The 27,021-nt window shown below is 41.1% G+C and overlaps 1 protein-coding gene across 1 annotated transcript; it reads right to left on the bottom strand.

Moving 5' to 3' along the window:
* Positions 1-541: 541 nt before the first annotated feature.
* LOC120394399 (NKG2-D type II integral membrane protein-like) lies at positions 542-11,829 on the bottom strand. Its single transcript, XM_039518636.1, has 6 exons — positions 11,672-11,829; positions 9,685-9,788; positions 2,086-2,184; positions 1,662-1,813; positions 1,184-1,290; positions 542-1,085 (listed from the first exon to the last, which is right to left on the bottom strand). The coding sequence occupies exons 2-6, from the start codon at positions 9,776-9,778 to the stop codon at positions 968-970; spliced, it is 570 nt and encodes a 189-aa protein (XP_039374570.1). The 5' UTR covers positions 9,779-9,788; positions 11,672-11,829; the 3' UTR covers positions 542-967.
* Between the last annotated feature and the right edge of the window lie 15,192 nt (positions 11,830-27,021).

Raw genomic sequence — 27,021 nt, 5'->3', positions numbered from 1 at the left:
GAGTGGGTGCCCTTGCTGAACCATAGAGGAGTTATACAGGTCCAGATGCTCTTAACAGTGACACAAAGATATTGAAGAAATTGCTATATATTTCTGTATGTCGTGACCCTTTACTGTAGTTTCTGCTATGTATATTTATTAACTTACAAAGCTCAATTGTGTAGTACATCTTAGAATCTTTTTGCACTTCTCTAGCACAGAAGAGATTATGTGGCCCTAAGTTGTTATAACCAATCACTGAAGTTTTTCCTTAAATATAAAAATAAAAAGTAGTTCAAAGTTCATGTCAAGCTTATCTCTGTTTATCTCCAGAGGAAGTTATGGAATCTTGCAGCTAGTTAGATTTAGTTTACTGGAGGAAGATAACTAATTTCATCCTCTTTTTTTTTTTTGGCGCTCAGACTGTCTTGTATATGCTCCTCCCCACGCCGTGTCCAAGATAGCACACTTTATGACAGCACTATAATAGAAAACTCAGATACTTTTTTAAACAACAAAAATATGATAAGTTTAATCAGGACTTGTAAGACCGGCCCACAAAATGGCGACTTCTATGCATGTCTCTAGGTAACAAGAACCATATATATACACAACTAGTATTTTTCAGCTGGGAGGAAAATCTGTCAGAAAACAGAGATGATTTATTATGGACAAGATTTTTTATCAGTTTCTGCATGAGCATGCAGGCAGGGAAGGGTGCATGCAGGGAATGGCCATTGTAGTTCTTGCTCTTCCCTGTATAACAAGATGTGCTCTTTCCTCAAGCAGCTAGCTGCATTAATCACTTCAAAAGGAGTGGGGAGGAAACAGGTCCATGGTCAGCCAAGCAGGGGAGCACCTTGTTAAAGGGCAGCATAAAAGCTCCAGTTACTAGGAGCTCCATGAATTGTTATGCCTCAGTGAGGCACTGAGGGCCACTGAAGAAGCCTCAGTGTCTTTCTCCAGTCTTTCCTATAGCAGGCTTCATCTAAACAGCCCTCTGCTCACAAATATAGGGTTTTGATTGTGCACAATCATAGGAGTGGGCTTCTCCAGTTCTGAAAGTAGCACAGTCACCGCTATTAAAATCTGGATGTTCTGCAAACCTGAAAATGAAACATACATGTACTGTTGACTATGTAAGTCACATGGCAAAGTCAGAAGTTGTTATTAATGCCCCTAACTATGCATGCCAGAAACTTACAGGTTAAGGGTTAGAGCTGTGCCATCCTCCCAAACCCAGGATTCATTGATCCCATTACGGAATAATCCGATCCAGTGATAAGAAAATGCTAGAGGCTTTATGAAATCCTGTATGGGAACAATAAAAAATTGTCTTAGTCTCACATCAGTATTTGGACCTTTCACTCTATCCTTTTATCACCTGCTCTTTTTGAGTAAGTGGGCCTCTCAGGGTGGGGAGGGGCGGGTGGAACAGTGCCTCTTTATGCTTGATGACAGTCATTGCAGACAGAGATATGTGAGGACCTGCTTTTATAAGCACCAGCTGAACTGTAATTGCATTGTTCCCAGACCTGCGCAACTTGGAAATTGAGATGTTAGAATGGAGTCAAACCAGGTTCTTCCATGCAGCACTACAGACATGAAATCAAATATTGTTCTCCTGGTCTCTGACTAATTTGCTGTTTGTAGTCTGAAAAGTCCCCAAAGTTGAATTCTACCTGTTTTTCCTTGCTGTGTATCTTCAAAAGTCTGGAGCCCTGAGAAGAGCAATAATCTTTACTCTCTTGCCAAGTTCTCCATTCAGTAGAAAAATGGTAACAGTCCTCCTCATGCAGTATCCAGTTTTCTGGGCAAAGGCTGCAGTTGTCTCCTTCAACAGGAAATACATTTTATAGATTAATTTTATTAAGGTATTGCTCATGATCATGCCATTTGACAGTGGTTTTAGACCACATCCAAGCCACTCTGAAACCTGCAAGATATTTGCCTGGGAAGACTTTCATAAAAGTGGTATTGGTAGAAAAGGAAATTGAGCTGATCTGAGATCACTCAAGTCACCTGAAATTTGTCAGTAACACTGACCTCTTTGCTGAAATTCCTGAAACTCAGGATCTTTTCTTTGCCTTTCCTGAAAATACTTACGTTTGACACTCTGGAACCCCACAGCTCCCAACAATACTACACAGAGGATCCCCAGAATCACTGCAACATATCGCCATGGGGAAGATGGAGAAGGAAAATCTAACAGAAAGGAAAGGCAGACAATAAACAAAAAGACATTCAAAGAATACAGTGTCACAGTGGGATTAACTGTATCTAGGCTCCATCAGGCTTAAGTAACAGCCCCAAAATAACAGGGATTGACAGTATGCAATTATTTTTCTTTGATTGGAGATATCAAGTTGATCATTTTTACCTTCTCCATTCACTATACTTCATTTGGGTGAATGAATTGTCAGTTATTCCCAGAGCCATGAGGGCCATAAAATTTCCCCGTCAGTTCTACAGCAAAAGTGAGTTTGCTGACATTTCAATGATCATCTGAACAGGTCAAACAGATATTTTACACCAATATTTCTGGGGAGGGTGTTTATTCAGAAAGGACAGTTCAAGTTTCACAGCTGTTTGGAATACACAACTGGAATTTAGATGTGTCTTGAGACAAGGTCTGAAATTCTTCCATTATTATTATTTTTTTTTTGGTAAAATAGAAATCCCACTGAAATTACTGGAATATGCACTAACCGTGCAATTTCTCCTGTTATGCTGAGATTGTAGTGAAATGAATCAAAGGTGAACAAAAAAATCCAGAGCAAGAGAGGCCCCAGCTGCTATAGAACCATGTGAGATTTCTGCATGGCTAGGAAGATAGAAATATGCATAATTTTATTTAATAAAGAACAGGAAAAGCACATTTATTCCTCTATTACTGCCTTTCTATATATTTCAATTATACCTGCTTGGGAAAAATATTAAAGATTTTATGAAATGCAAAGACTTCTATGAATTTATTGTTAATGGTTAAAGTTCGAAATTTAAATACCTCAGAACTATTATATTTCACACTACCTGAAGATCTGCCCCTCAACATTTTAGAAACAAGGAAGTTAAGATTCACCTACTTATGCTGATTCACTGACGTTGCAACTACTTTTAAATAAGATAAAAATCTATCTGCATGACTTGTAATCCTGAACTGTAGCTGAAGACCTCTCAGCACAGATTCTGTAAAGATGGTTTAAAAACTACTTTTACTTCTCTGGTCGTGGGGCTGTCAGAGCACAGGGCTGGTCCCCAACATAAATAAGAGCAGGCTGCCTCTAATTTTTGCCATTTGCCACCTACCAAAAGAAGCTGTTATAGCATTTAGGAATTTTTGGGTTATAGAGATGTCCCAGCTATGCCCACACAACTGGAGCCAGGATGTGGGTGGCATAGGAGCCACTAGAATTTCTATACCACCACCTGGGAATCCAATTACGCAAAGGAATCTGCCAGGATCTGTATCTATTGTGTTTGTGGTTGATTTGCACTTCTTTGATGCGAAGTAACCCAAACTCACCATCAGGGGCGGCTCTAGGCATTTCGTCGCCCCAAGCACAGCAGCCTGCCTGCTGCCCTCGCGGCGACCGGCAGAGCGCTTGGCGTGCTGGGGCCTGGAGCCGCCCCTGCTCACCATAGAGTTGTGCCATATACAGTATGTGCAATGAGTGAACTTTTCCCTGCTGTAGCTTTTCAGTGATTAAACTTTTAACTTTAATATTATAGTAACATAATTTTTATATGTAATTTCCCTGATTGGGTGGTGGGGAGGCAGAAGTAAAAAAGAGGGTAGAAAAGAGAGTGAAAAAAATTGGTTGGGGAAAAAAGATGAAGATTCTAATTTCTCTCACAATTCTTACTGTATATTTCCAAAGTTACACAGATAAAAGTATGCACAACTGTGGAACTCCTTGTGTACACTGCTGCAATTTACTGTATCACACCTGAGCACTCAATATCCCCAGAGTTACCAGCAAAGGCAGGCACATGATCCCAAGAGGCAGTGCAATGAGCCTCCACTGTGGTGATGAAGAGGGAGACTCTAACAGAAAGGAGAAGGGATCAAGACAGGCAAAGTGAACACTGTCTCCGATGGTGATCAATAACAGATTACCTCAGAAGAAAATTTAACATAATTGACAGTTATAGAATAGCCTGCCCACTGTGGAAGCTTTTTCCTGACCACAGACAGTTGGTGGTTGGACCTGTAACATGAGGGTTTTTACAGAGAAAAGAAAGAAAACAAGTTAATCCAGACCAGAAATAGCTGACTGGTGGGATACTTAGCCAGGCAGCCAGTGAGCATGACTAGATCAGACAGATACCTTTGTTAGCTTCCAAGTCTGTGACCTCTCCCTCCTGTGCATGAATAGTTCATGCATTTTGCATGCTGGGCTATGATCAGCTTCCAGTAACATTCAATTGGCAGGCACATAGAGGAAAATACATTAAACTTTCTGAATGCTGACGTGATATCAAGAACATAAGAATGACCATGCTGGGTCAGGCCAAAGGTCCATCTAGCCCAGTATCCTGTCTTCTGACAGTGGCCAATGCCAGGTGCCCCAGAAGGAATGAACAGAACAGGGAATCATCAAGTGATCCATTGCCCATTCCCAGCTTCTGGCTAATAGCCATTGATGGACCTATACTCCATGAATTTATCTAGTTCTTTTTTGAACCCTGTTATAGTTTTGGCCTTCACAACATCCTCTGAAAAGAAGTTCCACTGTGTGTTGTGTGAAAAAAAATACTTCCTTTTGTTTGTTTTAAACGTGCTGCCTATTAATTTCATTTGGTGACACTAGTTCTTGTGTTATGAGAAGGCGTAAATAACACTTCCTCACTTATTTTCTCCACATCAGTTCTGACTTTATAGACCTCTGTCATATCCCCCTTAGTCATCTTTTTTTCCAAGCTGAAAAGTGTCAGTCTCATTAATCTCTCCTCATATGGCAGTAGTTCGATACCCTTAATAATTTTTGTTGCCCTTTTCTGAACCTTTTCCAATTCCAGTAGATAATTTTTTGAGATGTGCTGACCACATCTGCACGCAGTATTCAAAATGTAAGTGTACCATGGATTTCTTTGGAGGCAATATGATATTTTCTGTCTTATTATGTATCCCTTTCTTAATGATTCCAAACATTTTGTTTGCTTTTTTAACTGCCACTGCACATTCAGTGGATGTTTTCAGAGAACTATCCACACTGACTCCAAGATCTCTTTCTTGAGTGATAAAAGCTAATGTAGACCCCATCATTTTATATGTATAGTTGGGATTACGTTTTCCAATGTGCATTACTTTGCATTTATCAACACTGAGTTTCATCTGCCATTTTGTTGTCCACTCATGCAGTTCTGAGAGATCTTTTTGTAGCTCTTTGCAGTCTGCACTCTATCCCATGACTGCTGACTTTGCTTAAGAGCCATCCGTGAGGGACCTTGTCAAAGACTTTCTGAAAATCTAAATACACTATAGCCACTGGATCCCCGTTGTCCACATGCTTGTTGACCCCCCTCAAAGAATTCTAGTAGATTGGTGAAGCATGATTTCCCATTACAAAAACCATGGTGACTCTTCCCCAACAAATTATATTCATCTGTGTGTTTGACAATTCTATTCTTTATTATAGTTTCAACCAGTTTGCCTGGTACTGAAGTCAGCCTTACTGGCCTTTAATTGCCGGGATCACCTCTGGAGCCCTTTTTAAAAATTGGCTTCACATTAGCTATCCTCCAGTCATTTGGTACAGAAGCTGATTTAAATGATAGGTTACAGACTACAGTTAGTAGTCCTGCAATTTCACATGTGAGTTTCTTCAGAACTCTTGGGTGAATGTCATCTGGTCCTGGTCACTTATTGCTGTTTAGTTTATCAATTTGTTCCAAAACCTCCTCTAATGACACGTCAATCTGGGACAGTTCCTCAGATTTGTCACCTAAAAAGAATGGCTCAGGTTTGGGAATCTCCCTCAAATCCTCAGCTGTGAAGATCAATGCAAAGAATTCATTTCTCTGCAATCACCTTATCATCCTTGAGTGCTCCTTTAGCATCTCGATTGTTCAGTGGCCCCACTGATTGTTTAGCAGGCTTCCTGCTTCTGATGTACTTAACATTTTTTTTAATATAACTTTTTGAGTCTTTGGCTAGCTGTTCTTCAAATTCTTTTTTGGCCTTCCTAATTATATTTTTACACTTCATTTGCAGAGTTTATGCTTTTTTCTGTTTTCCTCACTAGTATTTAACTTCCACTTTTTAAAGGATGCCTTTTTGCCTCTAACTGCTTCTCCTACTTTGTTATTTAGCTATGATGGATCTTTTTTGTTTCTCTTACTATTTTTTTTTAATTTGGGGTATACACTTTAGTTGAGCCTCTATTACAGTGTCTAAAAGGCTTCCATGCAGCTTGCAGGGATTTCACTTTTTGCACTGTACCTTTTAATTTCTGTTTAATTAACTTCATCATTTTTGTGTAGTTCCCCTTTCTGAAATTAAATGCCACAGTGTTGGGCCACTGTGCTGTTTTCCTCACAACAGGGATGTTAAATTTAATTATATTATGGTCACTATTAACAAGTGGTCCAGCTATATTCATCTCTTGGACCAGATACTGTGCTCCACTTAGGACTAAATCAAGAATTGTCTCTCCTCTTGTTGGCTCCAAGACCAGCTGCTCCAAGAAGCAGTCATTTAAAAGGTGTCAAGAAACTTTATCTCTGCAACCTGTCCTGTGGTGATATGTGTGTGCTAGAAGTCTAAATAATAAGATGGGTGAATTAGAGTGCCTTGTGTTAAAGGAGGATATTGATATAATAGGCATCACAGAATCCTGGTGGACTGAGAACAATCAATGGGACACAATCATTCTGGGGTACAAAATATATCAGAAGGACAGAACAGGTCATGCGGTGGAGTGGGGGGTGGTACTATATGTGAAAGAAAATGTAGAATCAAATGATGTAAAAATCTTAAGTGAATCCACATATTCCATAGAATCTCTATGGATAGTAATTTCATGCTCTAATAAGAATATAATATTAGGGATCTATTATCGACCACCTAACCAGGACAGTGATAGTGACAATGAAATGCTAAGGGAGATTAGAGAGGCTATCAAAATTAAGAACTCAATAATAGTGGGGGATTTCAATTATCCCCATATTGACTGGGAACATGTCACCTCAGGACGAAATGCAGAAACAAACTTTCTCGATACTTTAAATGACTGCTTCTTGGAGCAGCTGGTACAGGAACCCACAATGGGAGAGGTAACTCTCAATTTAGTCCTGAGTGGAGCGCAGGAGCTGGTCCAAGAGGTAACTATAACACACCTCAACAGCCCAACACTGTGGCATTTAATTTCACAAAGGGGAACTATACAAAAATGAGGGGGGTAGTTAAACAAAAGTTAAAGGGAAATCCCTGCAAGTTGCATGGGCCCTTTTTAAAGACACCATAATAGAGGCCCAACTTCAATGTATATCCCAAATTAAGAAACACAGTAAAAGAACTAAAAAAGAGCCACCGTGGCTTAACAACCATGTAAAAGAAGCAGTGAGAGATAAAAAGACTTCCTTTAAAAAGTGGAAGTCAAATCCTAGTGAGGCAAATAGAAAGGAGCACAAACACTGCCAACTTAAGTGCAAGGGTGTAATAAGAAAAGCCAAAGAGGAGTTTGAAGAACGGCTAGCCAAAAACTCCAAAGGTAATAACAAAATGTTTTTTAAGTACATCAGAAGCAGGAAGCCTGTTAAACAACCAGTGGGGCACCTTGACGATCGAAATACAAAAGGAGCGCTTAAAGACGATAAAGTCATGCAGAGAAACTAAATGGATTCTTTGCTTCAGTCTTCACGGCTGAGGATGTTAGGAAGATTCCCAAACCTGAGCTGGCTTTTGTAGGTGACAAATCTGAGGAATTGTCACAGATTGAGGTGTCACTAGAGGAGGTTTTGGAATTAATTGATAAACTCAACATTAACAAGTCACCGGGACCAGATGGCATTCACCCAAGAGTTCTGAAAGAACTCAAATGTGAAGTTGCAGAACTATTAACTATGGTTTGTAACCTGTCCTTTAAATCGGCTTCGGTACCCAATGACTGGAAGTTAGCTAATGTAACGCCAATATTTAAAAAGGGCTCTAGACGTGATCCCGGCAATTACAGACTGGTAAGTCTAACGTCAGTACTGGGCAAATTAGTTGAAACAATAGTAAAGAATAAAATTGTCAGACACATAGAAGAACATAAATTGTTGGTCAAAAGTCAACATGGTTTCTGTAAAGGGAAACTATGTCTTACTAATCTAATAGAGTTCTTTGAAGGGGTCAAACAAATATGTGGACAAGGGGGATCCAGTGGCCATAGTGTACTTAGATTTCCAGAAAGCCTTTGACAAGGTCCCTTACCAAAGGCTCTTAGGTAAATTAAGTTGTCATGGGATAAGAGGGAAGGTCCTTTCATGGACTGAGAACTGGTTAAAAGATAGGGAACAAAGGGTAGGAATAAATGGTAAATTCTCAGAATGGAGAAGAGTAACTAGTGGTGTTCCCCAAGGGCCAGTCCTAGGACCAATCCTATTCAACTTATTTATAAATGATCTGGAGAAAGGGGTAAAAAGTGAGGTGGCCAAGTTTGCAGATGATACTAAACTGCTCAAGATAGTTAAGACCAAAGCAGACTGTGAAGAACTTCAAAAAGATCTCACAAAACTAAGTAATTGGGCAACAAAATGGCAAATGAAATTTAATGTGGATAAATATAAAGTAATGCACATTGGAAAAAATAACCCCTGTATGTAGCGGTGGTCAAAAAAGCAAACAGGATGTTAAGAATCATTAAAAAGGGGATAGAGAATAAGACTGAGAATATCTTATTTCCCTTATATAAATCCATTGTATGCCCACATCTTGAATACTGCATACAGATGTGATCTCCTGATCTCAAAAAAGATATATTGGCATTAGAAAAGGTTCAGGGAAGGGCAACTAAAATGATTAGGGGTTTGGAACAGGTCCCATATGAGGAGAGATTAAAGAGGCTAGGACTTTTCAGCTTGGAAAAGAGGAGACTAACGGGGGATATGATAGAGGTATATAAAATCATGAGTGATTTGGAAAAAGTGAATAAGGAAAAGTTATTTATTTGTTCCCATAATATAAGAACAAGGGGCCACCAAATGAAATTAATAGGCAGCAGGTTTAAAACAAATAAAATGAAGTTCTTCAGCACACAGTGAACGTATGGAACTCCTTGCCTGAGGAGGTTGTGAAGGCTAGGACTATAACAGGGTTTAAAAGAAAACTGGATAAATTCATGGAGATTGAGTCCATTAATGGCTATTAGCCAGGATGGGCAAGGAATGGTGTCCCTAGCCTCTGTTTTTCAGAGGGTGGAGCTGGATGGCAGGAGAGAGATCACTTGATCATTACCTGTTAGATTCATTCCCTCTGGGGCACCTGGCATTGGCCACTGTCGGTAGACAGGATACTGGGCTAGATGGACCTTTGGTCTGACCTAGTACGGTCATTCTTATGTATCCAGTCAATATGGGGATAGTTGAAATCCCCAATTATTATTATTTTTATATTGTAATGTCAGGGTTAAGTTAAGGAAAGTTATTGGACTAAGAGGTTTGACTCTGGACAGTAAAATAACAGCATGTACAGAGTTAGTAGCTTGTTACGTTCAGTACCTTTGTTCTTGGTCTTCTCAGCTCTTTGCCCCATTTTCTGTTGAGTAGGAGTGTGAAATTTCAGTTCAGTGTAGTTTATTTCTTGCTCACTCATTTCTGGTGGACTACAGGATATAATGTTTACACTCTGATTTAGTGGATGGAAGTGGCTGACAACATATCTGTGGGCCTGATTCTCCCCTTTGTTACACCTGGTTCATGTTGGTGTAACTCCAGTGATACCTATGGACTTACATCAACATAAAACTGGTGCAGTTACATGAAGAATCAGACTCTACTTATTTATCATCAGAGCAGACAAAGAATATCAAGACCTATTTTGTATCACAATAGGTTGGTTGAGAGAAGCCAGGCAGAGAATTGGAGCAGGGAGCTCAGAGAGATGCGTTTCTTATCACCTTTTAAAATGTCTGATCTCTGTTTAATGTTCCAAGAGAAAATAATTAGCTGAACTGAAATTAAAGTTGTCCAATGCATTTCAATAAGTAAAAACCCACAATTTACAAAATTACAAATCAAAAGATAGAAATTTTGCAAAAACATTAGAACAAGAAGAAATTGTAAATGAAGGCAAAACTTTGTTTTAAAAATGCTGAAAAATATATAAATGCAAAGTTAAGGTACCATATTTTGAAGAACTTTGAGTATAGCTCTATTCTGACAAATTGTGATGTAAAAATGACACTTTCTCCCTAAAGAGAGAATTTTGCATGTACAGGATGAGTCATATCTGCTGACTTTAGTAACTAAAATAATGGTGTCTACTTTTTACTCCTGAACCTCAGTGGGTTTAATACCTTAATGTCACATGCTTAAGTGCTTTCCTGAATCCCTTTTGGAAGCTCTTTAATGACTTAGAAGGTTATGGCCCATTGAAAAAATTGAACATTTTACCCAGGAAGGAACCCTAATTAATTTAAAGAATCATGGTACTATTAAAGGGAGAAAATCTGAAAACATCTCATATAACCCCATTCCTGGATAAGACTCTCCTTAAGAAATTGCAGTAATAAAATGATGAGTCTTGCATTATGTGTTGAAGAACAAAAACCTCACAGAATAGCAGACCAGCAAGGGAAGTTAGAATTTAAGATCTTCCACTGAAAGCCCCCTCCCTAGACTCCCAGTGAGTCCATATCTAGGGCTTCTCAGTTGTATGTTGAATAGGGATAGCTCATTTGTCTCAGTTTCATTTTGTTGGATCCTGTCCATATTTCTACCCTCTAACTTCTGTTGCATTGTTTCTCTGACATCTCTAGGGCTCCAAATGCCTTCCAATTCAATATGAGATGGAAATTTTATGAATGTTTTGCTTGCATTTTCTTCCAGATGATTTCATCAGACCTTGAATAAGTGAGGAACTATCGCTGATTCTTAGCGGCACTTCACTGGAAACCCACCCCTGATTCAATAAGCTGATGTTTACCATTAGCCTTATTTTTATGGCCCCCCTCAGCAAATTCTAGATCAATGGATTTATGATCATTTCTAAATTAACTTGAATGATTTTTTTAAAAAACAAGATTTTTTCAGACTGTGTACCAAACACTTTACTAATAACTCAATATCCTGATTTTTGGTGGTCTTGTAGATATGGTGGATATGGCAAACAAACAAACAAACAAAAAAAACCTCACAGTGCTAAAAATGCAGAACCATTAGCTACATGGATTGACCAATATCATACATCCAAAACCCGCTTTTGTGCTGCTTAGATTAAGGGGGTGGGGGGAGAATACAAAAGTTAGAAATGAAGAGAATCCTTTTAAATAAAAATAACGGTTGGGATTTTCAAGAGACACCAAGAGATTTAGGAGCATAAGTCCCTGTAACAGGGTACTGCCCTTGAGCACGCCCTTTTCTGGTCCTGCACAGCTCAGCTTTCCCTTGGTGCCTGCAATCATTTTCTCAGACTCAAGTAATCCAAGCAGATACCCCCTGTGTGTGGGGGGGTCTCCTTATTAACCTTTCCTACAGAATACAAAACCTCTTTTTTAGCCCCTTGAGTCTAATCTTTCTTCTGGTCCTGGGTACTAATTCAGAGAAGTGTCCTCTCCCCAAGTTCAGGAGACTCCAGCCCTTCTTCCTGGAGCATGATGAAAATTCAAACAGCCTCACTCTCCTTAGATGAGGATTCCACAGCTATTGTCCCGGAGCTGGGTTCTGATACAGGCCAGCTGCAGTTCTTAGTCAGCTTCTCCCCAGATGGCCCCTTTTTACTCAGTCCTTTCACCTGCTGGCTTGGAGAGGTCAGCAGGCACCAGTTCTCCTCCTGCTAGAGTCTGCCTTTCATGAGGGAGCAGTCAGTATATATGCTTCCCTCCCTCCCAAGGCTGATCCTGGTTGGCTGTGAGAGAGGGGAGTTTTGCCCCACACTGCATTACAAAGCTTCTGCTCCTGGGCCCTTAGAGGAACAGAACAACTATGGATTTCCCCAAACTCTTTTTCCCCAAGAGTGCTTCCTTCCTCCCAGTATCTCCCTCTGACACTTCCTAGGCCCTCATGTATATCCAAACTCCCCAAAACTTGAAGAGCCATACCAGAGAACAAGGGTTGGCTGACCTCCAGTCCCTACTGCCCTTAAAGAGGTCAGACTGTCCCTGCTAGAGTCCCATTGACTTTCAACAAGAATTGTGCTCATAATTCACTTAGGGCCAGATTTTTAAAAGTTATTTAGGCTCCTAAATCCCACTGATTTCAATCTGATTCTTAGGCACTTTTGAAAACATCACCCATTAACACTCACTTCCTGAGTTAGTCTGAAGAGAAAAATCCTACAGCAGTTACATTCCCTAACAATGAAAGACCCCACAAGCATTTGGAGATGATACCTGTGGAGGTGTCTTCTGGTCAGTGAGCAGGAGTCCTGGAACAGAACTTTAGGACATGTACCTGTCTAGTCCTGTCTCAAAATCCTTGGTGGAGACAGAGAGCAGCAGAGGGTCAGCATGAACTGAGAGGAAAATTATTTGCTCTGCGATGTTCCGGCTTAAACCGCAAAGGAAGTTCTCGCTTTGCTAATTCGACGGATGTTGCACCTATACAATGTGCTCTTTCATCTTTATGGGTTAAAGCATTACTGAGTAGGCCTCAGGCATTAACTATAGAGCTTGGTTTGGACATTTACATACTTGAATACTGCATGAAACAACTGTGACTAAGAAAAAAATGCTTAGCTTGTGTGGAAGCACTTTTAAAAACCTGGTCTACTCACCTTCCCTGCTTTTACCTCCAGGATGGGCTCTTTGCCAACCAGTTCTCCAAAGCAGGAGCTTCCTGTCTCATTGCCTGGACTGGAGGGAGATTGGGGGTCTGTCTGCTCCATTGAACTTGAAATGTTCTTTTATTTTCATTGGTTTACTTTACCATCAGTGCCACCAGTATTGGACCAGACTCTTTTCAGGGACATATCTGGTGGGATATCTCTGTAGAGCTCTAAAGGAGACAAACACACATGATACTTTTCTTTATACAGACCCTGCAGTTGTCAGCTAAAAGGAGCAACTTCCCTTAAACAACAAAAGGAAATGACATGCACAATACAAACACACACACAGACACACACACACACGATTGCATGCAGATTAGCCATTCCCACCCTGAAGTCACACACACACACAAACACACATCTGGTGGTGCTGGGGGTATGCTTTGGGGCACTCACTGATAGTTGGGGGACTTTTGGGGGTGCCTGCTGGTGCTCCAGGGTGCCTGCTGTGCTCTGTGGGGGGACTACTGCCACTGCTGGGGGGATTGCCCAGGACTGCCGCCGCCACTGCTGATGGGAGGTGGCCAGGACCGCTGCCACTGCTGGCTGCTCTGGTGGCCCTGGGGTCAGTCACACCTGCCAGCTGCAGAAGGCACAGATGCTCTGGAAAGTCACAGAATCCGTGACTTCTCTGACCTCCATGACAGACTTGCAGCCTTACTGATGGGTTTGCCTGTGCAGATACTCCACTAATGTCACTCATTGTGCAAGGCTATTCTGACCTATTCCAGGCACACAAGTCTGGATCACTTTTCGTCACATCACCACAGGATTCATACATTCACAGATTAGACCATCTAATTGGACCTGCTGTGTATTACATACAGGGCATAGGATTTCACCTAGTTACCCCTATACTGGGCCCAGTTACTTGTGTTTGTTAAAGCTTATCTTCCAGCAAGGCATCGGGGCTGATTTGAAGACATCACAAGATGGAGAATCCCCCACTCAACTGGGGCAGGTAGAAGAAGCAAATGGGCAGCTCCAGCAGTAGCTCATTGGTGTCCACAAAGAGGGGATGAGAGAATTAGAAGCTGCAATGAGAGCACAGCTTCAGCATCAGTCAATACAAAAACCATATGGAAGATGAAAGAAAATCATATTGCTTTGATAAAAGGACGTTTGATCTCCTTTTGAAGGGATCCCCAGGATGCAGCCTGGGACTGTGGGACCGCTGTGCCCCCTTAACTCTTTCTAGCCTGGGATGTCTCTCACAATGCCTTGCAAGTGACCAGCAGCAATTGTTATCACTCAGCACAGCCGCATATGAAGCCCCACACCCAGCTATATTGCATGAATGCTCCTAGAGCCACTCATGAATCTCACAGAGAAAGGAACCAGAGCCAAATCCTTCCAGCTCCCAGCACTGTACCCCAGGAATATACCATCTTGCACTGCTCATGATGGGCAGTGCAAATTTATTAATTGGTTCACCACTTCAGTAATGGAAAGTGGACATACACCAGCCTTTGTCAAACCTGAGCAGATTTGCCACACACTTCATACAAACTCACTAGTAAAGATAAACAATTAAACACATTTATTGATTACAAAAATAGATTTTAAGTGATATGCAAAAAGTCAGAGTTAGTTACCAAAAGAAATAAAATATAAGCATGCAGTCTAAACTCTCAACCCTATTAGACTGGGCATCATCTAGATTAAGCAGTTTTTCTCACCCCATTGGATTAAGGACTGGCTTAATATATAGGTTTGTTCCTTAAACCTGGGCCAGTCTCCTCTGTTGGAGTCTTCAGTCTTCTTCTGAGTGTCTCTGTTGCTTGCAGCATAGGTGGGGGCAGAAGAAAAGTCCCAGTATGTGTCTTCAGGCAAGGTTGAGCAATTCCCCTGGTGTGGTCTCATGCAGGAGAGTCACTGAATTATAGCTCCCTTGCTGGACAGTGGTTGTTGATGGGTTGTTTGAAACCCTGCCCGGATGTTGGTTACTTTCTTTGCTGTTGCCTCTGGGGAGCTAATGTCTGACTGATTCCCCAATTTACGGCATGTTTTAGTGACAACCATATAACACAATTCTCATAACTTCTTATGCATTAATGATATACGTATATGAATAGATAAATGACTTTCAGCAGATCATAACCTTTCCCCTGATACCTTACAAGGCATGCTTTGTATGTAAGATCACAATCATATATAAATGAGGAATGTGGGGGTTACAGGGCGCTTCTCCAAGGTATAGAATGTCACACTTCCCCTCTCTTAACCCAGGTGATAGAGTGTGCCTGAGGAATCACACCTCTAATACTTGAGGCCAACAGGTACAATTAAAGAACAGCTGCATCCAAGATCTGGATCCAAGATCCAAGCACTGGAATATTCTAATTTAGAGACGCTGCCTCACAAGAGGATCTGGGCAAGAAAAAGTATTTCTTTCCTTTGATAGACACTCTGTATAGACATTATAGAGGGACAGGTTATGAGACAGTGCAGCAAACAATAGATGAAGTGTTTTCACAGTACTGTCTGGACAAGTAACACCTACACGGTACAAAGACTTATGTGAGAGATGTGCATCTATCTGGGGCTCTGTTAAAATACTAGCATCTAGCAAACTTTATTCTTTATTGCTCTCTTCTCACTTTCTTTCCTAAAGTGTTTATGCTCTCAGGAATGTCTAGAGAACTCTAGCAGGTGTTTTTATTGTGACAAAGTTCCTCCTCTACCTTGGTGGGTCCTGTGCTTATTGGCAGATTTGTACACCTCAGTGATCTTCCCCTCTGGTGGAACCCACAGTCTGGGACAACTCCTCCTGTGTCTGATCAGGAGTTGGGAGGTTTGGGGGGAACCCGGGCCCGCCCTCTACTCCGGGTTCCAGCCCAGGGATCTGTGGATTTGCATCTGTCTATAGTGCCTCCTGTACCAGCTGTATGACAGCTACAACTCCCTGGGCTACTTCCCCATGGCCTCCTCCAAACACCTTCTTTATCCTCACCACAGGACCTTCCTCCTGGTGTCTGATAATGCTTGTACTCCTTAGTCCTCTAGCAGCACACCCTCTCACTCTCAGCTCCTTGCGCCTCTTGTTCTCAGCTCCTCACACGCCCACCACAAACTAAAGTGAGCTCCTTTTTAAACCCAGATGCCCTGATTAGCCTGCCTTGATTGGCTGAAGATGTTCTAATCAGCCTGTCTGCCTTAATTGGTTCTAGCAGGTTCCTGATTACTCTAGTGCAGCCCCTGGTCACTCAGGGAACAGAAAACTATTCATCCAGTGACCAGTATATTTGCCCTGTACCAGATTCCTAGCTATGGCCAAGGTGGCCATTCGTGACACCAGGGAGAGGGGGGGGCCTGTGACTGTGGGGCTGTTTTTCGTTCTTTCATCCGTTCACGTATCCAGGCAGAGTTCCTCTGGGCAGCGTCCGCCGGCTCTCTAGATGTCTTCAAGGAGCAGTGGGTGCTGTCCGGGGTTCTCTGCTCGGTGTCCTCTTCCGGTTCCTTAGTTTTGGTCCTTTGACCCCCACGCCTGTTCCTGTTGTCGCCTTTGTTGTCCCCCAAACTCAGTTGGGTTCCAGGTTTCGTGGCCCCTCCTTAGACTGGAGGAGGGGCTTTCAGCTAGTGCTCGCCCACGTCCCGGTACTAAAAAGGACCAGATTCCTGTACCCCACTGCTCTGGGTCTGTCACATTATATATTTCTTATATACACAGTCTTACAGGTAAATACTTTTTAAAATTTATATAGTGCTGTATTGAGTTCCAGCTCCAGTTTATGGAAGGCCTATATCTCAATCTCTGAGTTATCTCAGTTCACTGCATCAGAGATGTAGAGAATGGCTTGTTCCTGTCATATATTTTTCTTTCAATAAAATTTCTGATACTTTCAAATAATACCTAAAATGACTCTAAATAATATAGACTTAGGGAATAAAATTCTCCTTCAGTGTTCTTACTTTTGTGCATTTAACAGCACTTTGTGTGTATACTCAGTTTTCCCTGTTGTTTTTGTGGGTCTTTCACACTGAAATAAGGGAAAAATGCATATTTTCAGCAAAAGGAATATATGACTGTGAAATCACAAAGATTGGCACTTCGGAGGCACGTGTAGGCTCTGAAACCATTTCTATCTCATTTTCTGAAATAGCCTACATTTTAAATGGACTGGGTCCCCTTGAAGTTAGAAATTGCTGTAGTCTATAGCTGCACTATGGTCCGATCCTGAACCCTTTAAAGTCAATGGCAGAATAGCACTTTTAGCACTTTATTTTTACACCCTATCCTCACTCTCACAGATCCTGAGAGACAGACCTGTCCTCGCTTACAGACAGCCCCCCAACCTGAAGCAAATACTCACCAGTAACCACACACCACAGAACAAAAACAGCAACCCAGGAACCCATCCTTGCTACAAAGCCCGATGCCAACTCTGTCCACATATCTATTCAAGTGACACCATCAGAGGATCTAATCACATCAGCCACACCATCAGGGGCTCATTCACCTGCACATATACCAATGTGATATATGCCATCGTGTGCCAGCAATGCTCTTCTGCCATGTACATTGGCCAAACCAGACAGTCTCTACGCAAAAGAATAAATGGACACAAATCTGACATCAGGAATCATAACATTCAAAAACCAGTAGGAGAACACTTCAACCTCTCTGGCCATTTAGTAACAGATTTAAAGGTGGCAATTTTGCAACAGAAAAGCTTCAAAAACAGACTCCAACAAGAAACTGCTGAACTTGAATTGATATGAAAACTAGAGACTATCAATTTAGGTTTAAATAGAGACTGGGAATGGCTGAGCCATTACACACATTGAATCTATTTCCCCCATGTTAAACATCTTGTCAAACTGTCTTAAATGGGCTATCTTGATTATCACTACAAAAATTTTTTCCTCCTGCTGATAACAGTTCATCTTAATTAATTAGCCTCTTAGAGCTGGTTGGGCAATTCCCACCTTTTCATGTTCTCTGTATGTATATATATCTCCTCACTATGTGTTCCATTCTATGCATTCGATGAAGTGGGCTGCTCAAATAAATCTGTTAGTCTCTAAGGTGCCGCAAGTACTCCTGTTCTTTTTGCAGATACAGACTAACATGGCTGCTACTCTGAAACCTATATTAAAATGGTTCTATAGCTGTGTTTACATACACATCGGCAGACATGTTACATATCAAACTCAGACTCCACTACATAGGAGTCTAAGGTGAACCCCAGAGTGTAAACCCAGTAAGAATATGCAGTTTGGAAATGTATGAAGTACAATTACAGTCCATAGTCCTCTAGGAAGTTTTATTGCATGACAGAGAGAGCTTTTCCTGAGAACCAGCAGAGGGTGCGGTTTCCTCCTCAAAGGCCCTTTCATTGAGGCTTTTGAAAAAGCTCCGGAGAAGTATTTTATTTTCAAGAGCTATATGAAAAATGGACTATAAAATGCCACGAAATTACTGGCCCGGGGAGCAGGTCCGGGGAGCCTGTCGTACTCCGGCCAGGGGAGCGTGGCCGAGGGCCGGAGCACAGCAAGCCCGTGGCCCAGCTCTCCATGAAAATGGCCCGTGGGCCGCAAGAGGCCCGCGTGCTGTAGTTTGCCTACACCTGGTTTAGAAGGGGTAACAGTAGTGTGACTAGGAGTAAAATTATGAAAGTGAGCACAGGAGAGTATTTCAGACTGGAAATGAACAGTTAGATCTACTAGTCTGAGGAATAGCCTCCCAAATGCAATTATTCTGATTATTTAAAACTTGGGTGGGTAATACCATGGGGTAAGAGAGGGTTAGGTAAGATGTGACATCACAGAACATTTCTCATATCTATTTATTTCTAAAAAGAAACCTCACAGAGAGTGTCCTTTCACCTCCAGAATAAGAGTCTTTCAATTACCTTTGATATACAAAATTTTTAACTGCATTTCCCTTTATTTAACATAATACTAAATTCTGAACTCAAGCACACCAAGGTTACCTGCTCATTCGTTTAGTCTGACATCCCCCTCTAGGTGATGTGAACAGTCACTCTCATGGTGTAAAACTAAAAATAAAAAAGTGTTATCGAACTTATGGAAAATTTCATTTTATAAAGCACTATAAGCTGCTTGTGAAGGTCTTTCAGTCTCTGAAGTGCTCTCCAGGAACTATTTCCTATCCTGGAGCTCCTGCTTTGCATTCCTATTCTGGGTTCAGAACGGGTCTGGATGGCACAGTGATGGAGCTCGGACTAAATCAAGGGTTAACATCACTGTGTCATCCAGAAAATTAGGAGCATCAATTCTCATGGCATTTAAAAAAATAATTTGGGTAACTGACCAGGTCATTTGAACCCCTATCTTCTTGGAGTACTAAAGAGTCATGAGTGGGAAGAAATGAATGACCTTACAAAACACATGGGGAAAGAGTTGGGATCAAAAGATGTACAACTCCCCTTTCATATGACTCAGATAAGTAGGGGTGATTACTGGGTTCTTGAATCATCTGTTTAATCCCAATGGAGCAGGACACCAGCGTGGTCCAAAAGACTCTATAAGTCTATGTATGAATCAGTGTGTAGCTCAGATTTAAAAATAGCCCAGGAAAGATTTCTTTACATCAGTCAGTCCCCATACGAGATCTTTTCCTGCTGTAATAAGTATGTACATATTTTCTGCATCTCTTTTTCTCCAAAGATCTATGGTTGCTCTTCCGTGGGAGCGCAGACCTCTCAGTCAAGAGATGCTCAAACTGTAAAATTGGATCTGGATCTTTATTTCCAATATGCCCTGATGCCTTTATCTGGCTCAACGGCTGTAGCTAGTAAGAATGTAGACATGCATATTTTAAAAGCGAATTAACCTTTAGCTACAAGAGTACTTAGAATCATACAACATTAGGGTTAGAAGAGACCTCAGGTGGTCACCTAGGCCAATCCCCTGCTCAAAGCAGGACCAACACCAGGTAAATGATCGGATCATTTACGTACTTTGGTTTTTATGTTTTATTAATTTTCTTTATATAAATTTTTAGAAATTAATTAGTAAAAGTATCTAATACCTTCAGTTGTATAGTCAACTTATTTATTGAGGAATAAATTCTAGTTTGAACACTAATGAAAGCTTTAATTAATATTGTTTATGCATTTCCACTTTACCTGCCCCTAGTCTACATACAACTTTACTCAATATTTGTACAATTTCTCATCTATCTATCTATCTATCTATCTATCTATCTATCTATCTATCTATCTATCTATCAGAGCAGACAGGCACCTGCATACATAAAACATCATTAAATAGCAGTAAAGTTGCTCATTAACATTGTGAAAGTAGAATGAATTATATTGTAAAAATAAGAATGGATTAAAGAAATGTTGTATGTACCTTTAAGCAGAAATAAGAAATGTTGAAATACAGGTGCCAGGAAAAGAAACATTAGGCATAAACAATGGTGCTAATGGCGAAACATTAACAGAAGATGGGTAATAGTTAGTAAGGAAATAAGATATGCATGCCTAGCCCAGGTAAACTTATCTGATTCTGCTTCCTTTGTTACCTTGTTAAGTTTTCACCCTTTTATCTGTATAAATAAGATAGTTTGTGTCTTGCATGGTGCTCACATTATCTGGGTGTTATTAGCAGAGCGCTGTGCTAATAAAACAGAGTGGTCTGACAAACTGTGAGTCCTGAGTCTAACTTTGACAACATAAACTCCAAAAATGAGAAATGAACACCTAAAGGATCCAAACAGTTTCACACTACCATGCAGTCCTTCATTGTTCACTGCAATTTATGCTGCTGACACAACCTTACCTTTCCACCATCCTTCTGTTCTCTAATTGAGATAAGCTCTGGGATATATATAGTATTGATTTTAAATAGTTTTCTACATAAATAATAAAGATTTCCAACACACACATAATTATACATGCAAAATAAATACATAACTATAGATTCCAAAGTTTAGCCTCCCCTCTTGAAGGACATACAGAAAATCCTTTAATGTTCTTCTCCCCTTTCTCTCCAGGAGCACTCTACTTCCCCTTGCACCTCCAGGGTGCAGTTAGAAACTGTTGGGCAGGAGTGAAAAAGGAAGCAAATCTTTCCTTCCCTTTAATTGTTCAGCTCTTTAGCGTTGCTACAGTACGGTCAAGGGTGAAGATCCATTACTGTACCTGTAGCCTATGGTGATGTCTCACTAATGTGGGGCAGCCCGAGAAGAGGATTTCTGTGAAATTTATTGTGGAGATGCACTAGCTGGATGGGGTTCTGAAGAGAGACAACGAAAAGGGATTTGTCACCAAAATATAGTATGACTGAGAAAGCAGCCAGGGAGAGTTCTGTGAGCGCTTGAGGCCAATATTACATGTGTGGCAATCAATATATCAGTGAGTTGCTATATTGTGTTTTATAGCCTGTACAGTTACTTCGGACAGAATTACAATGGATCACCTCTGTAAAGTCTTTTGGAGGCTGCAACAGACTTGTCTGCCACCAGAGATCCATGGCCCTGCAGCATACAGACTGCTGGCAGGAAAAGGAGAAGGCACAGAAAAGCAAATGCTGGCTTCCAAGAGGCTAAATCACAATTGTTTGTTATGATACTGAGTGATGAGGTACCATCCCATCTTACTGACTGAAATAATATCATGTAGTGATACACTATCAAAGCACAAAGACGCAACATTGTTGTGAATTCTGAAATTAATGTGGGACTCTTTTGTCATCCTGCAGATAAAGGACAAACTTATGGTAAATCAGGATTGCCCCATAACACATTAGATGCAGGATGACTCTGTTTGAAAGCCTTCAGTAAGAGACTATTTAATCTAGGGTCCCATGAACCAAACACGTCCCAGACACCTGCTCAGAACATCTGCACACACTCTGTATCAAGTGATCAACGGGTGTAAATCATGGTACTTCCATTGTCCTCCATGAACTGGGACTCCTACAGCACCTGCCCTCAATGTCCATGCCAGTGATGACTACCAGTGTTAGTGAATATCCATATCCGACTGCCCGTATCTGATCAGCTTAGGGACAGCTGAAAGATTAATCACTGTTATTGCTGATTATATTTTTTTTAACAAGAAGATTTTAGTTTTACTAATTTTTTGCATTTTTTCAACATCTGTTCAGAGACCACTTGCCCACTGAAAGTCTGTCTGTTGGTCTCTGTGGTGACATGAAAAGAGGTCTGGAATTTGTCCTGTGTGTAGTCCAACCAGATATGATGATCATGCCATTGCTGTTTATGATCAGTTGAAAACAGGTTTGTGAGTGCCTGCGTAAGAGTATGTGTTTGTGTGCATATGAGGGTGTTGGTGCCACTAGGCCTGAGTAAACCAAAGTTGTGACTTTGGGCCTATGTGACCCAAAGTACCTTTATGTAAAGTGCTTTTGTTAGCCTTACTAAACTTTTGTAACCTTTTGTGTTATGTGCTAATTACTGCAGTGGTAAGGTTGCTTGATACTAGATGTAGCCAATATTAAATAAGATAGGCGGAAAGCAGGTGCTGTAATTAAAGTTATATGCATGAGAACGTAGCCCCCACAGTGGGAAAGTACAGATAACTGATCACAGAAAAGTTGCTAACGAGCTAAGGTGGTTTTTTGCCAAGTATGACTTAACTGCTTCATGTGATTGCTATTGCAAAGTGTATTTGCTGCATGGGAATGAAAGGTGGGGGGAGAGGAGGAGTGTGGGGGTAATGGGAATGCGTAGCTGAAGTTCTGTATAAAGAGAGGAAAACTGCTTGTATCGGGGTGCAGGATTTGAGAATGCTTTTCTCCCTGGCACCTATTTGGGCTTAAATAAACCTGGTTTTGCTTCTCCACCCTGGTGTGATAATTAGTGCGACGCACACCGGGCAACGAACCCTACTGTTGCTCCGCCTTGGGCTCTTTGAGCCGGCAACAAGGGTACATGTGCTGAGAATGCTTATAGAAGGAAATATCCTTTTGGCATCTGGATAACCCAGGCATGTTCTTGTGCCTGCAATTTTCTCATCTTGAGGATCTATAGTTATCCCATTGTCTTCTTACAGATATAGTGGATGTGTGAGGATTCAGAACAAACTGCAGTCACCACCTTATTAAAGCCAATAACAGCGCAGGCATCGTCATGGAGATTCTTTGGTATATCAAATCTGTGCACTGAGAAAGCGAAATGTAAATATGGCTTTAGCTCCAGTTATGTCCCAATTATATACCCGTGAGCCTAGAAAAAGGGGACAGATGCTCAGAGGGGACAGTGACTTTGCTACTGATCACTTTTCTGTAGAGTGAAACTAGAGGCTGCTTCCCAATGAGCAAGGCCGGCTCCAGGGGTTTTGCCCCCCAAAGCAGCCAAAACAAAACAAACAAACACCCCCCCACACACACAAAGCTGCGATCGCGATCTGCGGCAATTTAGCACGAGGGCCTTCGCTCCGATACTAACACCTCCTTATCTTTACTGGAAATACCTCACCTGATGCATCCCAAGACTGCATTAGTTTTTTTTAATGGCCATATCACATTGGCGGCTCATAGTCATCCTGTGATCAACCAATACTCCGAGGTCCTTCTCCTCCTCTGTTACTTCCGACTGATGTGTTCCCAATTTATAACCAAAATTCTTGTTATTAATCCCTAAATGCATGACCTTGCACTTTTCACTATTAAATTTCATCCTATTACTATTACTCCAGTTTACAAGGTCATCCAGATCTTCCTGTATGACATTCTGGTCCTTCTCTGTGTTAGCAATACCTTCCAGCTTTGTGTCATCCACAAACTTTATTAGCACATTTCCACTTTTTCTGCCAAGGTCAGTAATAAAAGAATTAAATAAGATTGGTCCCAAAACCGAACCCTGAGGAACTCCACTAGTAACCTCCTTCCAGCCTGACAGTTCACCTTTCAGTATGAAATAACCCTTACATTTTCTAACATCAGATCAGAAACTTTACAATTTGAGACAGTCATAAGCCTAGAAAGGGTTTACCAAGTGGAGACCCAGCTTCTACTAGAAAAAGATTTGTTCAGCACCCAAGTGTAAGCTATAGTCTCCTCTGGTAACCTGGGAAGGAAAGAAACTTCACTGCTAGTCATGCAAGTTATGGGCTAAAGATAGTGTTAATGAAGGGGGAGTGGTGGAGGAGGGAGAGGAATCTGGTAGAGATAAGGGATTTCTAAAACCCTCAAAATTGCTTCCAAAAATCTCAGGAATTTTGGTGGTGTTATGCATCTTGAGGGCATGATGTATCAGACACTTACAGTTCATTGGAAAAAGAACAGGAGTACTTGTGGCACCTTAGAGACTAACACATTTATTTGGGCATAAGCTTTCATGGGCTACAGCCCACTTCATCGGATGCATGCAGTGGAAAATATAGTAGGAAGATATATATAGTGTGTATGGTAACACCCATTGTTTCATGTTCTCTCTCTCTCTCTCTCTCTCTCTCTCTCTCTCTTTCTCTCTCTCTCTATCTTCCCACTGTATTTTCCACTGCATGCATCTGATGAAGTGTGCTGTAGCCCACGAAAGCTTATGCTCAAATAAATTTGTTAGTCTCTAAGGTGCCACAAGTATTCCTGTTCTTTTTGCGGATACAGACTAACACGGCTGCTACTCTGAAAACAGTTCATTGGAAGGGGTTGCGCCATCCTTCCCAACCCAGGTCTTGTTTGGTCCATTACAGGATAGTCCAATCCAAAAAGAAGGAAGTGTTTGCAAAGTGAGAAAATCCTTACGGGAACCAAAACAAGCAAGTGTAACTCAGCTGATGAAAACGGGGAATATTGTTGGCTGGACTTAAGAACACTACTACACTGAGTGCAGTTGCTCAAGGAATTGGAGCACATCCTCTGCCTTTAAGTCCTATGTTAAATTTACCTGCCTGCTGTATCTAGTCCAGTAGGACAGGATTATATGTTCAATCCTAGTTGACAGGAGGGCAGCATTCCTTTTCACCTCCAATATGTTTGCAGTGTGAAGTTCAGAAATGGCATGACAGGTCATGAGGGAATTCTGGGCATTTGCCCCCCTCCCCACATCCACAATTCCCAGGGACACCAGCAGGTATCCCAAAATGCACAGAAAAAAATTGCCATAAGACAATGAATGTGCAGGAGGTTTCAGAGGACACTGGGATATGAACCCACAGTGCAACTTGCTTTTAGTGACATAAATATGCTTCTGTGTGGGCATAAAGACTGACACATGCAGCACAGTGTGAATGCACTCCAAAATATGTTTTTGGTAGAATTGTGCTGACAAATCTTATACTGGTGTGACTTCTATGTCTAGACAAATCCTTAGTTCCTTTGAAAACCCCAGCCTATAAGCCCTATTGTTAACTCACATCTAACTTGGTCCACTAAAGCCCTTTGGTCTGTTCTGAGCTCAGAAAAGAACTGTTTTGAACAGCTTTATGCAATTCAGGTCTAGAATGTGTGTTAGGCATGAATGACTATAAGTAAACCAGTGTTCATTGGCAATATGAGCTCTGTTGAAGATGAAGGTAGTTGCCAGTAATATGTGCACTCCCATTCTCATCTCCCCTTTCTCTTCCTAATACCAGAAGATTGCCTGGCCTTTTTACAAGGTATCACCCTGTTCCTGTTGTCAAAGTGAGATATAGGCAGAGGAAGTTGCAACCCTTCTCAGCTGCTCCGAGATGAAGCAATAACTGACAGCATTGAGGCAATCTTTAATAACACCACAGGAACAGAAATGGATTTTAAAACCAATTGTACTATTGTGTTTCTAAATCTGAGTTTGACTGAATATTTTCTTAAAGTTTTCCCATTATAGCAGCCTTTAACAAATCAATCGTCAACCAGCTCTATTAGAAACAAACTCTGTTAAGTGATTATAAACATAGAACTGGAAGGGACCTCTTGGGTTATCAGATCCAGTTCCTCCCTCCCACAGGCAACCCCCCACTCCCCACATTCATATAATCCTGTTCAACAGTGTATCAAGCTCTATCTTAAAACCAAGTAAGTTGTTTGCCCACCACTGCTTCTACTGGGAGGCTGTTCTAGAACCTCATTCCTCTGAGGGTTAGAAACCTAATTTCCAAGCTAAATTTATTTCTAGCCACTTTATACCCATTTTTTATACCCTGGACAATATTTATTCTCTTGTTTAGTGACTTGTTCACAAATCGATTCTGATATCTGTTGATCTATTTGTTGTTCATAAGTATATGCAAATTAGTTTCACAAGTATTTCTTATCTTGTGGCTTAGTTCAAAAAATTGTTGTCAGAGCAGTTGTTTGGCTAATTCAGTATCTTGTCCTTGGAAGCGACCACGTCCAGATGCTTCAGAGATAGGTGCAAGAAGCCTCTTACTAGATAAACCTGCCTATAGGGAGAATTATTTCCTAACCCTGCCAGGTAATGCAGGATTTATGCCCTGAAGCATGATGATTTTTAATCCTTCCAAAATATATTCCCAATTTGTTTCCCTATGTAATGTCTCTGTGGATGTTCTCATTATCCACGTATAAATCTAATCCTTTTTTGACTCCTCCACTAGGCATGGATTTGGCTCATTGGGTTTGATTGAATCCAGATTTAGTTATTTTAAATGTGCCTGGATATGACTGAAATGTTCACTTTGTAGATTTCATTTCCTAATATCTTTCAGCCTTTGAATAGTCTGGTTAAATGTTGAAGTTAACACCTCAAGGTACCTGAACTGAGCTGTGGTCACTGTTTTTTATAGCTGCTGGCTTTCTTCCAGGCATAGGGTAGAGATTAGCAACTTCTGTTTCACTGTTAAAGCTATTTGCAATGGCCTATACATTTCAAGATTCAAGTTACCATTTTCAGAGTTCTGTTATAGTAAACAAATGTTTAGATTCCGTGCAAAACAGAAAAAATTGTGAGAAGAGCCTAAAAGTTCAGGGGCTATTGTTTTTGTGTCTTCTACTCTTTTTGCAGCTGGGACTATGAAGTGTATATAGTGTAATGAGCCAGCCAGCTCTCATAAGACATCTTCCCTGCAGGACTGAGCCAAAGATCCAGGAATGACCCAAAGGCCATCACAATGAGCTGAGTTTCATAGCTAATAGGGAATCTGGTTATCCTGAGGGCCTTCACAGGATTGATCCCAGAGAACATTCAGTCA

This window comes from Mauremys reevesii, unplaced genomic scaffold (assembly GCF_016161935.1).
Source record: "Mauremys reevesii isolate NIE-2019 unplaced genomic scaffold, ASM1616193v1 Contig55, whole genome shotgun sequence".
In the NCBI taxonomy this organism is placed as follows: domain Eukaryota; kingdom Metazoa; phylum Chordata; order Testudines; family Geoemydidae; genus Mauremys; species Mauremys reevesii.
The sequence above is the reverse complement of the archived record's forward strand: the minus strand, read 5'-3'. Positions and strand labels throughout refer to the sequence as shown.

What these genes read in the sequence shown, in the direction of transcription:
- LOC120394399 (XM_039518636.1), bottom strand. Translation starts at nt 9,778, where the DNA reads ATGAGTGAGCAAGAAATAAACTACACTGAACTGAAATTTCACACTCCT. An exon ending in GGGGTTCCAGAGTGTCAAAC is followed by an intron (nt 1,814 to 2,085) that starts GTAAGTATTTTC and finishes TTCCTGTTGAAG; the next exon opens with GAGACAACTGCAGCCTTTGC. An exon ending in TACACAGCAAGGAAAAACAG is followed by an intron (nt 1,291 to 1,661) that starts GTAGAATTCAAC and finishes GTTCCCATACAG; the next exon opens with GATTTCATAAAGCCTCTAGC.